General features: G+C 49.5%; 2 protein-coding genes across 7 annotated transcripts in view; one reads left to right on the forward strand and one right to left on the reverse strand.

The window, feature by feature from the left end:
- Positions 1–3360, forward strand: part of LOC134551938 (UDP-glucuronosyltransferase 1A1-like) — a 53669-nt gene extending 50309 nt beyond the window's left edge. For all 6 annotated transcript variants that reach the window (XM_063400001.1, XM_063400000.1, XM_063399999.1 and 3 more), the window contains 2 exons: positions 481–700; positions 2353–3360. In XM_063400001.1, coding sequence (XP_063256071.1) covers positions 481–700; positions 2353–2650 — 518 coding nt within the window. In that variant the 3' untranslated portion in view covers positions 2651–3360. The remainder of the gene's footprint in view (positions 1–480; positions 701–2352) is intronic.
- Positions 3361–8667: 5307 nt separating this feature from the next.
- The window catches only part of SH3BP4 (SH3 domain binding protein 4), a 34503-nt gene continuing 30302 nt past the window's right edge, over positions 8668–12868 (reverse strand). The window contains exons 4-5 of the mRNA XM_063400004.1: positions 11555–11743; positions 8668–10340 (exon numbers count right to left, since the gene is read on the reverse strand). Coding sequence (XP_063256074.1) covers positions 10116–10340; positions 11555–11743 — 414 coding nt within the window. The 3' untranslated portion in view covers positions 8668–10115. The remainder of the gene's footprint in view (positions 10341–11554; positions 11744–12868) is intronic.

Consider the following 12868-nt stretch of genomic DNA (forward strand, 5'->3'; position numbering starts at 1 on the left):
TTCAGTACCAAAGATGGGAGTCTTTATGTATGACTAAGCAGTCTCAACACCCAGCTATGTTTTTGTCCCTCAAAAGAAACTTTATGGTCCTGAAGGGAGCACTTCCAGACAGGTCTTTGGGCTTTTAAAGTGGAATTGTTGCCAGGAGAGCATTTGTTGGTAAGAGAACAGGTTCAGCTGTGAGAGACCGTCACTACCATGGAAGAGATGGTGAAAAACTAATTGATGGTAACATCCTTTTTAACCTCTCCTGGCTCTGGATTAATCCTAAAGTTGGAGGATTACCTAAAACCAAGACAGAGGTCTACAACCCCTCTTCCAATCCCTAAGTCTGGCCATGAGGGATGGTGTTCACAACAGGCCCAAATCTTTGATTTATCCCAACCACAGCCCTTTTTTGTGCATGTTTTTTCCCCCAGGGACATATTGCTGGGAGTCAGTAATTCCAGGAGCTAAGCAAGCCTGTGTTTCCTTCCACAGCCCACCCCAAGACTCGTGCCTTTATCACCCACGGAGGCTCCCATGGTGTTTATGAGGGAATATGCAATGCAGTGCCCATGGTGCTGATGCCCCTGTTTGGGGACCAGATGGACAACGCCAAGCGAGTGGAGTCCCGCGGAGCAGGGCTGACCCTGAACATCCTGGAGATGACTTCCAATGACATTTCCACCGCCCTGAAAGCAGTGATCAACGACAAAAAGTCAGTACCAGAGGCACAGCCTTCCCCCTTCTTACTGTGTAGCCCCAGCACGTCCACTTCCAGCTTAACATGGCATTTTTCTCTTCCTAAATGGCTTCTTTTATCAAAAGTTTGGATCTGATAGCAGCTGCTTCCATGGAGAAGTTGATGCTCGCTCTGGTTAACTTTAGGCTGTACCCTTTAGAGGACAAGAAGTGGCTGAGAAGGGAGGATGCAGGGAGCAGGGGATTTGGGCTATGAATGCAATGGAAGACATCAAGTTGTCAAAAAAATGTGTCACTTTCTTAAAGCCAAGGTGGTGACAGAGAGGGCTTTGACACAAGCAGCAAACAGCTTTTGTTCCCAAACCTGTGGTGACACAGGTCAGTGGGGAGCCTGAAGAGGGTTTATCAAACATATTTATCACTCATTTATCTTACAGGTGAGTTTTCTCAGGCATTTTTCCCCCCTCTCAGTGGTCATGAGGAATTCTGTGAGCACAGAGAGCTGCTGCCTGGCTTGGCAAGGCTGGACAATCCCAGCACAGAGCAGGAGGGACATGCAGGAATGCACTGAGGAAGCCCAGGGAACATCACAGCACTGCAGTCAGCATGCCCAAGGGGTTTAAAGGCAGAGATTTCTTTCAGACATAAGAGCTCTCCCCTGCTCCCATTTGAGGATGACAAGGACTAAGAAACTCCACCATGTTCCTGAGAAAAAGCAACTTTGTTTCCTACCCAATTTTTATGGCAATAATAGCAATAACATTACTACTAACAAAAATAATAATAATGGAGCTGGAAAAGCTGGCCAGCTTTTCTACCCCTTTCAGCCAGAGACCTTCACCCTAGAAATTTTGCTGAGACCCCAAACCAGCACTTCCTGGGCCTGTAACTTTGCCATTACCTTTCTCAAGGGGCTCAGTAGCACAAAAGCCCAGAGAAGCTATGGCTGCCCCATCCCTGGAAGTGTCATGGATGGGGTTTGAAGCAACCTGGCCTGGTGGAAGGTGTCCCTGCCCATGAGGGATGAGCTTTAAGGTCCTTCCAACACACTCCACCCTGTGATACTGATGCCTTGCAGTGGCTACCTAGAACAGAGGCTAGTCAGGATTAAGAGAAAAAATGGGTATTTAAAACAAGCCATATGTTTCTTTGGTCCAAGGATTTTCCAGAAGCCTTTCTCGCCCCATCTGGGGTGCCAGAAAACTGATGCCTTGGAGTGCCTACCTAGAACAGAGGCTAGACAAGTCTGAGAAAATAAAGTGGATATTTATTAAAGGTTTTCAGTAGATACACCTTGGGCAGCCAGAAGCCTCCCAGGGGCTACACACAGGATGGACGATGGTCACAAGTTTTTCAGACAATTATAAGTTTGGTCCACTTACATGTCAGGGGATAATCCTCTAACTACAGCTTCAGGTGATGAAGTCATATACCCCCCGTTTGCTCCCCCACCCAGTCCACTGTTGTTTACATTTTTAGGGGCCTGAGGCAATAAGGTGTCCTTGAGTTTCAGGGCTTTTATTTTGCCTGAATAAAACAGGAGAACAGCAGCTGACAAGCTGTGGAGTTTTAGAGTTACATCCCAAAGCAGTACAGGATCTGAAAAACCATAAAAGGTGAAATCCTAAGGCACCAACCGCCCCCCTCCCAAATGCCTTCTTTCTGCAGGTACAAGGAGAACATCCAGCGCCTCTCTGACCTGCACCTGGACAGACCCATCCACCCTCTGGACCTGGCCGTGCACTGGGTGGAGTTTGTGATGAGGCACAAGGGGGCCCCTCACCTGCGCCCCGCTGCCCACGACCTCAACTGGGTGCAGTACCACTCGCTGGACGTCATCGCCTTCCTGGCGGCCATCGTGCTCCTCTCCCTCTTCATCTCCTTCAAGTGCTGCCTCTGCTGCTGCCGCAGGTGCTGCTGCAAGAAGGGCAGGACGGGGAAGCCCACCAAAGCCAAGGCCCACTAGCCCCTGGAAATGGTGGTAGGTGATAAAGCTCTTGCTCCAGGCCCAGCAGCGGGGTCAGGGAACAGCTCAAAATTCACTGCAATAAATAAAACACTGTGATTTTCAAGTCAAGGAATGATAGGGATCCTTTGAAATAGCACCACGGTGAGGGTTGTCCCGCCGCTGATCTAATTTTGTCCTTTTAATTAAGGATGGGTTGTTGAAAATGCCTTGTGTAGGAGTGCTGCAGTCACTTGGGAAGGTCTGAGTGTGAAATCCAAGACCTCTGGCTTCCAGCTCTGGGTGTGCAGAGGACTCTCAGTGACTTTTTCTTTCAACCTGCAGCAGAGGTATGAAAGGATTTTGGAGGACTTTAGGAGAACCATCTGGTCAGATTTCTGTTTGAAATCTCTGTGTGGCTGCTGTTGTCAGAGAGGCAAATGTTGTACACTCACAATTGCTGTCGCGCAAACCAAGCTTGATGCACATCTTCATGTGTGTTTACAAGACCCTGAAGAAAGCCAAGCAGGGAAGCTGCTGGAAAACCACTGGCCTTTCCCCCAAATTCCCCATCAGGCAGATATGCTTTGCCTGGAGCTCACCTGCTGGTGAGATCATCTTTGTAAGCATTCCTTATAAACTCCCACAACTGATTTGCTCTCTGTAAGTGATGCTCAGGGAAAGACCCCAAACCCCAGCCCTATAAATAAATCCTGAATACTAAAAATAAAGGCTGCTTTGTTTTCTGTCTTGAGAGTTATTGGGGGGATGCTTATTTGTTCATTGAAAAAGAGCTGGAGAAGGGACAGATCCAATCCCCCATGGTGTAAAACCACCTTGATACACAAACCCCTTTAATTCCTGTGTCTGCTGCCTGGTGACTTGGTCCTTGCTAGAGGTGACATCCTGAGGCTGCCACAGCTCCCAGGTGAATATTCTGGGCTCCAAACCAGGGGATCCCAGTACATCAGGGCAGCACAGGTGTCCTGCCAAGTACCTGCTGCTGCTCTTTTCTCTGGCTGTTTGGAAAAGCAGGGATTTCAGAGGAAGCTGTGTGAAGTTCAAGGTGGTCTCTGTCCTCAACTTGTCCCCACTGCAGTGCCCAAATCCCATGGACACCAACCCCACCCCCATCCTGTCCAACACTTTCCTTTCCTGGCTCCTGCCCACCACAAACAGAAGGAAACCTTTCTTTGGGCTGTGCAGACTCCCCATGGTGTGTGAGGGCTGACCTGTTTGGAAAATGCAACTCCTGCAGCTCCACACGTTCCTGAGGTGACAGCTCTGGCTGTCCCCGAGGTTCTGGTGACAGCAGTGCAGCTGGAAAGGAGACCCTGCAAGACCTCTCAGGGCTGTCACAGCACAGCCACAGTGGCTTCAGTCCTCTCTGAGCATCCCTGGCTCCCAGCAGTGTCCAATGCCAGAAAAAAAAACCCTCTTCAAAATGTCCTTGAGGGGAAGTTCTGAATGCCCTGCTCCAAACTGGCTCTGGATCAACCCAGTGACTTTTTCTGCGTGGATAAGGGGAAAACTCTTTGATTTCAGGTCAGAGGAGCACAGTTGGAAAAAAAAAAAAAATCCCAATTGCAGCTCAAATCCCCTAGTGCAGGGGAAGTAAAACCAAAAGGAAGGAAGTCAAAATAAGTCATAATCCCATGATTTATTTCATTTCAGAAATACTTTAAACATAGCCAAAGAAAAACAACAGCAAAAAATCAGGTATCCTCCTCTGCTTCCTCCCTTCGCTTTCCTCACCCTTACTCATTTATGCTGCTCTTTATTTTCCCTTGGAGAAATAATGTGCAGGGCCAGGGCTGGACAAGCATGTCTGTGCCCAGCAGAGGACACTCTGGGATCACCCAGAGGCAGGAGCTGGGAAAAGTCCACCCTTCCCACCAAGCCAGCCCAGGTGGGTGGCTAGAACTCCAGAGGGACTTGTTTATTCCCCTGTGCTCCAGGAATATGGACACGGCTGCCAGGAGAGGATTTCCAGAGCCAATCAGGAGCCAAAGCACTTGGGACAAGTGGCTCTGGTGCAGAGGAAGGAGCTGGATCATCACCACAGCTCGGGCCCCCCAAACCTTCCTGGGGAAGGCTTAATCAGGGGATGATATTCCCTCTTATTGCCCCTTAATTGGGGGCCATACAGAGCCAAAAATCAGGGCAGAGCCTCCAGCCCAGCCTCCCTTACTGGGAGAAATCCATAGCCACAGCCCAGTCTAAAGCACCAGAGCTGAGACTGGAGCACTTCTCAGAAGGGGAAACTGAGGCAGAGCCAACCATTGCTCCTCTCCCCAGAGCCCCATGCACCGCAAGCTGGGCTTTTCCAGCAAATCCTTCAAATCTCTGGGGGAAAGACAGCAGCCAAAATGCCCTCACTGCCCTTGGAGAACAGGGGTACAAACACATCCCACCTCAGCAGCTTCCCTCCCCCACAGAGCTGATGATTTCTGCTCCCACCCAGGGATTTTTTGAGTGTTTATTTTATTTTTCCTGGATTTTAACATCCAGTAAGTCTGGGAAAGAGACAGTGCTGCTTCCCAGCTCTTCTGGACTGCTTAGACCCAGTCCAGCTTCAAAATATGGCCAGGGAGCTCTTTGGTTTTGGGATGGGGTGTCCTGGGGGACACAGCAGCCCTGGCTCTGGGGGAGGATGCAGCCGGCTTCCCACCACCCAGACCACGGGAAATGACAGGAATTGCTGGCATTTTTCTGCAGCCACAGGGTTTCTCAGCCTCAGCCCAGTCCTCAAGGGCAAAAGTGAGGTTTTTCCATTGCCACGGGAGCTCTGGGTGGATCTCAGGCTTCTCCACCTCCCCAGTGTGGGGATCCATGGAGACCCCTGGCCCACAGGGACACACCAGGCCTTGGACATTTCCAGGGATCTAGGGGCAGTCACAGCTTCCCTGGGCAACCTCACCACCCTCACAGTGAAGAATTTCTTCCTAATATTCCATCTAAACCTATTCTCTCACAGCTGAAAAGCCATTTCCCCTTAGAAATATGTCCTTATAAATAAATACCCTGGTTATTCACAGGCACAGGAACACTCCCTGTTCCTTACCTGTGCAGGGCTCCACCCACAGGTGGGGCCTTGCCCTGGACGCTCTCACTTGCATGCTCACACTCAGACCTGCAATTAATCATTTAATTAATTAATCTGATAATCTACTTTTTGTGTGGCTTTGTAAAAAGTAAATACTTACTGCTGCTGGTACCCAGCCACAACTCCAGTTTGGGGAGGTTTTCCAGGAGTGCATTTCCCACTGTGGGAAATCATGGAAGCATGACATGGGAAGATGTGGAGAGCATCTCACTTCCCTGGGGAGTGTGGAGAGGGAAACCAACCTGCCAGGAGCAGCACCGGCCTCATTTAACAAAAACCACTCAAACTCACCCCAAACCCACACACACATTCACAAAAAAAAGTGGCTTTGGGATTGCAGCTGTGATGGTCCAGCCTGAGGAGCAGCGCAGGGATAATGCTATGGGAACACCCAAGGGAAGTGGTCCAGAACACGCCTTGGCCCCTGCACCATCCCCCAGAGTTACCCCTGTGGCATTCCAGAAGGTTTGGCACTGGACATGTCCCATTCCAGGGCAGTTTGGATCCTTGGCACTGCCCGAGGGTGACAGGAAGCTGGCACCAGCAAGCCCAGGCAATGTTAGCTGGAGCAGCCACAGAGCCCTCGGATTAATTATCACCTGCAGAGGTGTTTTCAGGAGTTATTTCTAGGTGAGTGGGATGAAACCTGGGGAAAAGGGACTGCCAAAATGCCTGACACAAAGGGCAGGACAGACTCTCCCTCCATCGGGGGGAGCACCAATTCCCTTTTTTTAAAGGAAGGGTGAAAGGTCTCCTGTGCCAGATCTGATTGCTTAGGATGATAAAAGCGAGTCATCGAGCAAATCCCAAATCCCTCTAGCCAGCTCCTGCCTGGCTTATTTAATAAAACCAGGCTGAAAAAAAGGAGCAGATTTCTTCCCAGGAATGCCACCAGCTTGGATTATCTATGAGGAGAGGGAGACATGATCCCTGCTTCACTGGGGCAGATCCAAGCATCCCTCTGTGGTTCAGTCCCAGGGACTCGACTTGTGCTGGACGATGCCACAGAGTTGGAAGCTTTAATTAATATTCAGCAGGAGGAATCAAAGCAGGGCAGGAACCCACAGTTATATTCCAGAGGCTGCTGAAGGGATGCTAGGGTTGGCCCCAACCCCTTGGAGATGATCTCAGCAGAGCAGGAGGGTGATTCAGGGCTGGATGATTCAGGGAGGGGCAGAGGGAGCAAGGGGAAACTACAACCAGCGTCACTCCTGACATCCCAATTAAACAGTAAAAATATTACACACTCCTCCCCCCAGCCAGAGCCCTCTTCCTTTTCACTTGGACATCAGGGTCCTTCCACCCCAAATCCAGTAATCAGCCACCCCTTGAGAAAAACTTACCTTTACATCCTTCTTTCCCCCCAATTATAATTAAAAAAAAAATAATAAAAGCCCAAAGGTTACATTTGTTGTTCAGAAGCCCCTGAATTCCAGCAATGGATTAACCCTGCCGAGCTGTGAAGAGGGGAGACCTAGGGGATACTTTGGATTAAAAAAAAACAAAAACAAAAACAAAAAAGAACTTTTGAAAGGAGGCTTGAGCTGGTCATGCTGTGAAAGTAGAATGGGAATTGCATTTCCTGGGATGATCATCATTCTGTCCCTTAATTTTCAGCCATTCAAGGCTGTTTTTTTTAAGAACCGGCCTGATTAAGTCACCTCGGGCTATTAAGGTAAAAAAAAAATTAAGGATCCAGCAAATAGGAAACCCAAACCTGGAACAGGACTGCTGAGCCGGGTGTGCTCAGAACACCAGCAAATCCCAGTACCCAGGGCAGGATTCCAAGGAATCCGCTGTGATCCTCACTGAAGGTGCTTCCACCACGGTTTTCCTCAAAACAAACCATCAAGCCTCCACATGTCCTGGGAATATGGCCCCCAGAGGAGGCTGGATGCAGGAACAGCCCTGGGAAGGGGGTTTGGTGGCAAAAGGAAAACCTGAGGAAGACTTGGGAGCAACCCTGCTCCTCCGAGCACTCACAGCCAGCTCCTCACATCGTGTCCTGTTCATCCACAACAGGATGGGAAGAAGGAGCTGGGAAGGAAGCAAAGCCAGTCATTTTCAGCAGGGATTTCCAGGGATGGAAGCGAACATCCAGAGAGCTCCAGGGTCTTTCACCACAGGCTCCAGACTTCCCAGCACAGCACGCTTTGCATGGAGACCCCGATAACCATGGGGTGACTTTCCTCTCCCTTCCCCCCTGACACCTCTCCTCCAACCTTCTGGTGCTGGATGAGCCCAGGGAAGATGATCCCTCACTTGTGATGGCTGAAGCAGAGGAGAAAATGCTGTGGGGATGCATTTGCAAGGTCACCCACGCTGAAGCACTTTGTTCCCTGAAGAATGAAAACCTGAATCCCTTTTTTCCTTGAAGTTGAAATATTCCAGGGAGCCAGGCAGCAGGGAAGAAGCCAAGGGGGAACTCCCAGAATCATCTGGCTGGTATCCCTATTTCCCAGGGCAGGCTATCCATGGTGGGGCATCACCTGTGTCCATCCCACAGAGCTGGGGCAGGGCAGGAGGAGCCTGAGGGCCCTGGCAGAAACCAGAACATTTCCCTTCCCTGGCTTGGGATTTGACCTCCAGTGGGATTGGGAGCATCACAACAGCCTTGGCTAAACACAAGGGTGTTTTCCCCAGCCAAAAAACAACCAGGAAAACTCCTCCACGCCAAAACAAATCCTGCAACCCCATCTTGTCCCACTTCAGGAAGTTCCTCACCTAGAGCCTGAGCATAAGCAGCAGTTTGGGAGGTGAGATCGTTTCCAGACACTTTTCCCCTGGAGATTGTGAGATGGAAAGGCTGAGGGGAGGAAATTAGATTCAGGACCACTGGATCTGGGTGTTGGCACAGTGGAAACCCCACTAAATTAATCCCACTTTGCTTTGGGATGAAGACACAGGGCAGATGACATCTAGCCCTCAGCACTGGAGAGTAACAGCTTTAATTGGATTTTTTTTCTCACGAAAAACTCTTTTTTCTTTAAAAAAGGGACCATTAACAACAGGAATAAAACCTTCCTACTCTTTTTCTTCTGTTATTTTTTAAATTAACCTGAAAAGAAAAAAAAATCATCCTTTAAAAACCTTTACACGTCCTCTGGTAGCAGCTTTTCACTAAAAGGAGCCTTTGCACTTAAAATAATCTTTCTGTGCAAAAATATTTCCCTCCCAGTTGAAATATCGGAAGGCTGAGGAGCAGAAGGAGGAAAGGAAGTCGTTCAAAAAAACTCAGATTTAAAGGAACAGGAGAAAAATAATACAGGCACTCGGTGACACAAATACTGAGTTTCTTGGCACCAGGTTTATAGAAAAGATTATTTACAAGTTAAAGGGGATTTGAGGAGGCTTGAAGAATTAGAAATCAATGGCAAAGAGCACCTGGAACATCCCCAGTGAGCTCAGATTTCAAATTAGGAGAAAGATTCTCTCTTCCTTTTTTTTTTTTTTTTCTGCCTGGAGAGGGATTATCTTGATGGCAACAATTTTCTCCCCCTTTCTGGCCAGGAGCACCTGGGAAATTTGATTCCCTCTCACCATCCTCCTGAGGTCTCTGGCAAGCCCCAAACCTCCAGCTTCTTCCAGAGGTGTCCTGCACCCCATCCAGGTGGGAAGAAGTTCCTCCTGGTTAAAAAACAGGAACAGACAACTCCCTTGCCACAAACAAGAAAATCCACGTCTGCAGAGACATGAAAATAACCCAAAAATCAACCAAAATACTCACAGGGCCGGTGAATAAAATAAAATAATTCTTTAAAAAGGTCTCTTTTGGTGCTAGGTGCTGTTTGGGCTGAGCACATCCCAAATTTGGGGACAGCCCAAGTTCCTTATGGTCCTTTAGTCACATCTGGTAGCTCAAAACCTGCCTGTGGTGGGGGGAAAGGGTATTAACTGTGCTTCCTCTTAAAATATGTATTACTCATACTTCTCTCAAACCTCATCATTTCAAAGCAGTTTCTACAACCTAAAACCAGCAACAGCTTCCCCCACCCCTCCCCAAAGTGGTGACAACTTTTACTGCTCGTTACAAAAATTAGACTTTTATTTGTAAATGCCTAGAAAACGTGATCTCTTTTGGGATCCCTCCCCACCCCTTGCCCTCTTGAAAGTGTTTTTGTTTAGTAAGAAATAGTTTAACTGGATGAAAAGCCATCCCCCTTCCAGATGAATTTTCCATCAAGGTGGGATATCTCCTGCTGATCTCCAGTCCTGGTGAAGAACTTGCAAACTTTGGCCTCTTCAAACCCAGCGGAGAGCAACCTCCACTCCTTCTCTTTCAAGTCAACTGCTAAAGAAAAGGGAGGCGGGGTTGGGGGCGCGGGGGGAGAAGCACAGGGGAAAAAAATTCCCAGCCAAGGAGAAGAGGACAAACACGGGCTAGATGGCAAAATCCTCATGGTCCTGGGGGCTGAAGGCAGCTGCCCGCAGCATGTCCAAGGAGTTGACGAGGATCAGGGTGCCCGTGAGGTGCTTCCAGCGCTTGGTGATGGGGTTCTTCATCTTGTCCAGCCCCGTGTGCAGCTCCTGGATGACATCCCTGTAGCTGTCCCCCATCTGGCTGCTCCAGGTGAGCAGGAAGTCGTACGCCGGCTTCCACATGGCCTGGGGAGAGGAGGGGACAGGGGGAAGGGGATCAGAGCTCAGCCAGTGTTGCAGTAATGAAGCAGTTTCTCCGTGCAGAAAAGCCAATTCTTCATTCACATAACTCACTTTATAGAGTTTTCTCATGCTCAGCTCCAATTGGCTAGTGGTTTTCTTGCCCCTTATTTCATTGGTAAGTAAATAGCATTTCACCTGTTTATCAAATCTCTCTATTCTTGGATTGTTTACTTTTTTTTTTTTTACTGATTCTCATGGGATAGGTTTATTGTTTATGCAGGTGCAAACTTATTTTTCTCACCAGAATAAACGGTTGTGTTAACTGGCTTTCATTGTCAAGATTCTTTCATACGGGAATTTAGCTGCTTAGCTCTACTTAGAAGTAACAGGCTTATGGCCTGATTTTACAAAGCTTTTCTTTTATATGATTCAATGTAGCACTGCACTAGGTAGATGTTTTCTATATTAGGAAAAGGGTTCCAGTTTCACCTTAGGACTTTTAAGGGAAAATCACTAGAAGTTTCTTTGCTCTCCTGGCAGTAATTGCCTCAATGCCAAGACAAAAACACTGATAGGTATCTTTAGCTGTTCCTCAGAAAAGCAGCTATTCCCTGTTGGCCTGTTTGCCAAAAAAACCCACCTAAATCGTTCAATACTTTAGAGAGCACTGAGGCTTCTCAGTGCGTTTTCGAGGGGTTGGAGCAGGTGTGTGGGACATGTCCCTACACTGTGAACACCTTTGCTCTTTTGTTTTGTACTATTTACTTCTTCTATTACAACCTTTTTGCTTTTTCAAGACACACTAGATCATGCCATCCCGCTAGTTATTTTCAGCTGTTTTCTGTGAGGTGCTGGACGGCCTCAGAGCTGTTGAACCCTCGCAGAGCTGAATACATCTGGCTCCGTGAGAAATTCAGTAATTCTTACCTGTATGCAACCAGCCAGCATCCCAGAACAAGCACATTCCCGGGGAAATAGCCCCCCAGCACCCCCAGATCCCTGTGACCCTCCAACAGGGGTGTGCTCTGGAGGAATCCCCACAGAAACGTGGAATGGTTTAGGCTGGAAAGGCCTTCAAGACCTTTGGGCCCAACCATTAACCCAGTGGGTTTGGCTCAGCTGGACTCAAGCTCATCCCGAGGGCCTTTTCCAGCTGAAAGGATCCCAAGGGTCTTTTCCATCCCCGCCCTGCGGGGCCCGGCCGCGCCCGCCCTCACCTCGCTGTCCACCGTGCCCGTCTTGTCGCGGTGCGGGGCCTCGTAGGCGTCCATCTGCTGCTTGGACACCTTGGCCAGCTTCTCGGCCAGCTCCCGCCAGCGCTGGGCCACCTCCACGGCCGTGGTCAGCAGCACAAAGTCCTGGATCAGCCGCACCACCAGCCCCTGGCAGTCCATCTTCAGCAGGGCCTGGAGGGCACCGGGAGAAAAGCAAGAGGGGGGTCAAGGCCGGTGGCCAGTGAACTCTGCCCTGGGAGCATCCCAAAAATCCTCCTGCCTCCTTTCTAGTGACAGCTGGGGAAATTAGGCCACCAGGCTTGGCAAGAGAATAATCCCATGAGCTGCACAAAGCGCTCGACCCCTCTGGGATGGGGTCTGCAGCCTCGTTCTCCAGGCAACCCCTCCCGAGATGGCCAGGCCCCACCTTAAGCAGTTTAAAGCATCCCAGGGGCTGAGGACAACAGATGCTTTTAATCAAGAGAACTAATCCAGACTCCATCCCAGAGCTGCAGCATCCTTCAGAGCAGCGGGCAAGGGACAACCAGGACATTTTGGAATGGGACCTGGACATTAGCCCTGTGAGAGGGTGGACTGAGGTGAGACCCAGGTGAAGACTCTGACACTACGGGACCATTGTTCAGCTTGGGATGTTCTTCCTCTCCTCCTCCTCCTGCATTTTTTTGTTGTCCTAAAAGCCAAGATTTTCCACAAATGGTTCTGAAGTAGAAAGAGTAACTGCATCAGTCCAGGTTTTTTAGGTAGGAATGACTGCCAGGCAGAAAAGGATGGAGTAGGGTTAGCTCCTGTCTTAAAGTGTCGAATCACCTTAAAACCCCCTCAGAGTGGGATGAAGCTGCAGTAGGAGAAAAACCCCAGTGCAGCCCTGGGAAAGGAAGGGTTTAATGGCAGTGTTCAGACTCAGAGGAGGGGATCTGACCGGCAGGATCAGGTCATCATCCCACTCCCCAGGGCTCCCACAGCCTCTGCCAGAGCCTCTGGACCACAACAGTCCCAGCAGCAGCAACCCCAGACCTTGGGCAAATCCCACCCTGAACCTCAGGAGGGGGTTTGATGTTATTAAAAATGGAAATCAAGCCAACAGACCCTTCACAGCAGCACGGGGATGGTTCTTACGGAGAGCATAAGGATAAGGTGGTTCCCCACGTGGCCAGAATCAACCTTTCTGCCCCTGTGGGTCCTGACATCCTCTCCCAACACAGGGGTCTGGGCAAATCCAGCTTTGGCTCTGGGGCAAAGAAGGGTTAAATCCTCCCACTGGAGACTGCACTGGGGACAGCTGGGGGAGGGAAGATG

The sequence above is a fragment of the Prinia subflava genome, chromosome 6, assembly GCF_021018805.1.
Source record: "Prinia subflava isolate CZ2003 ecotype Zambia chromosome 6, Cam_Psub_1.2, whole genome shotgun sequence".
Taxonomy (NCBI): Eukaryota; Metazoa; Chordata; class Aves; order Passeriformes; family Cisticolidae; genus Prinia; species Prinia subflava.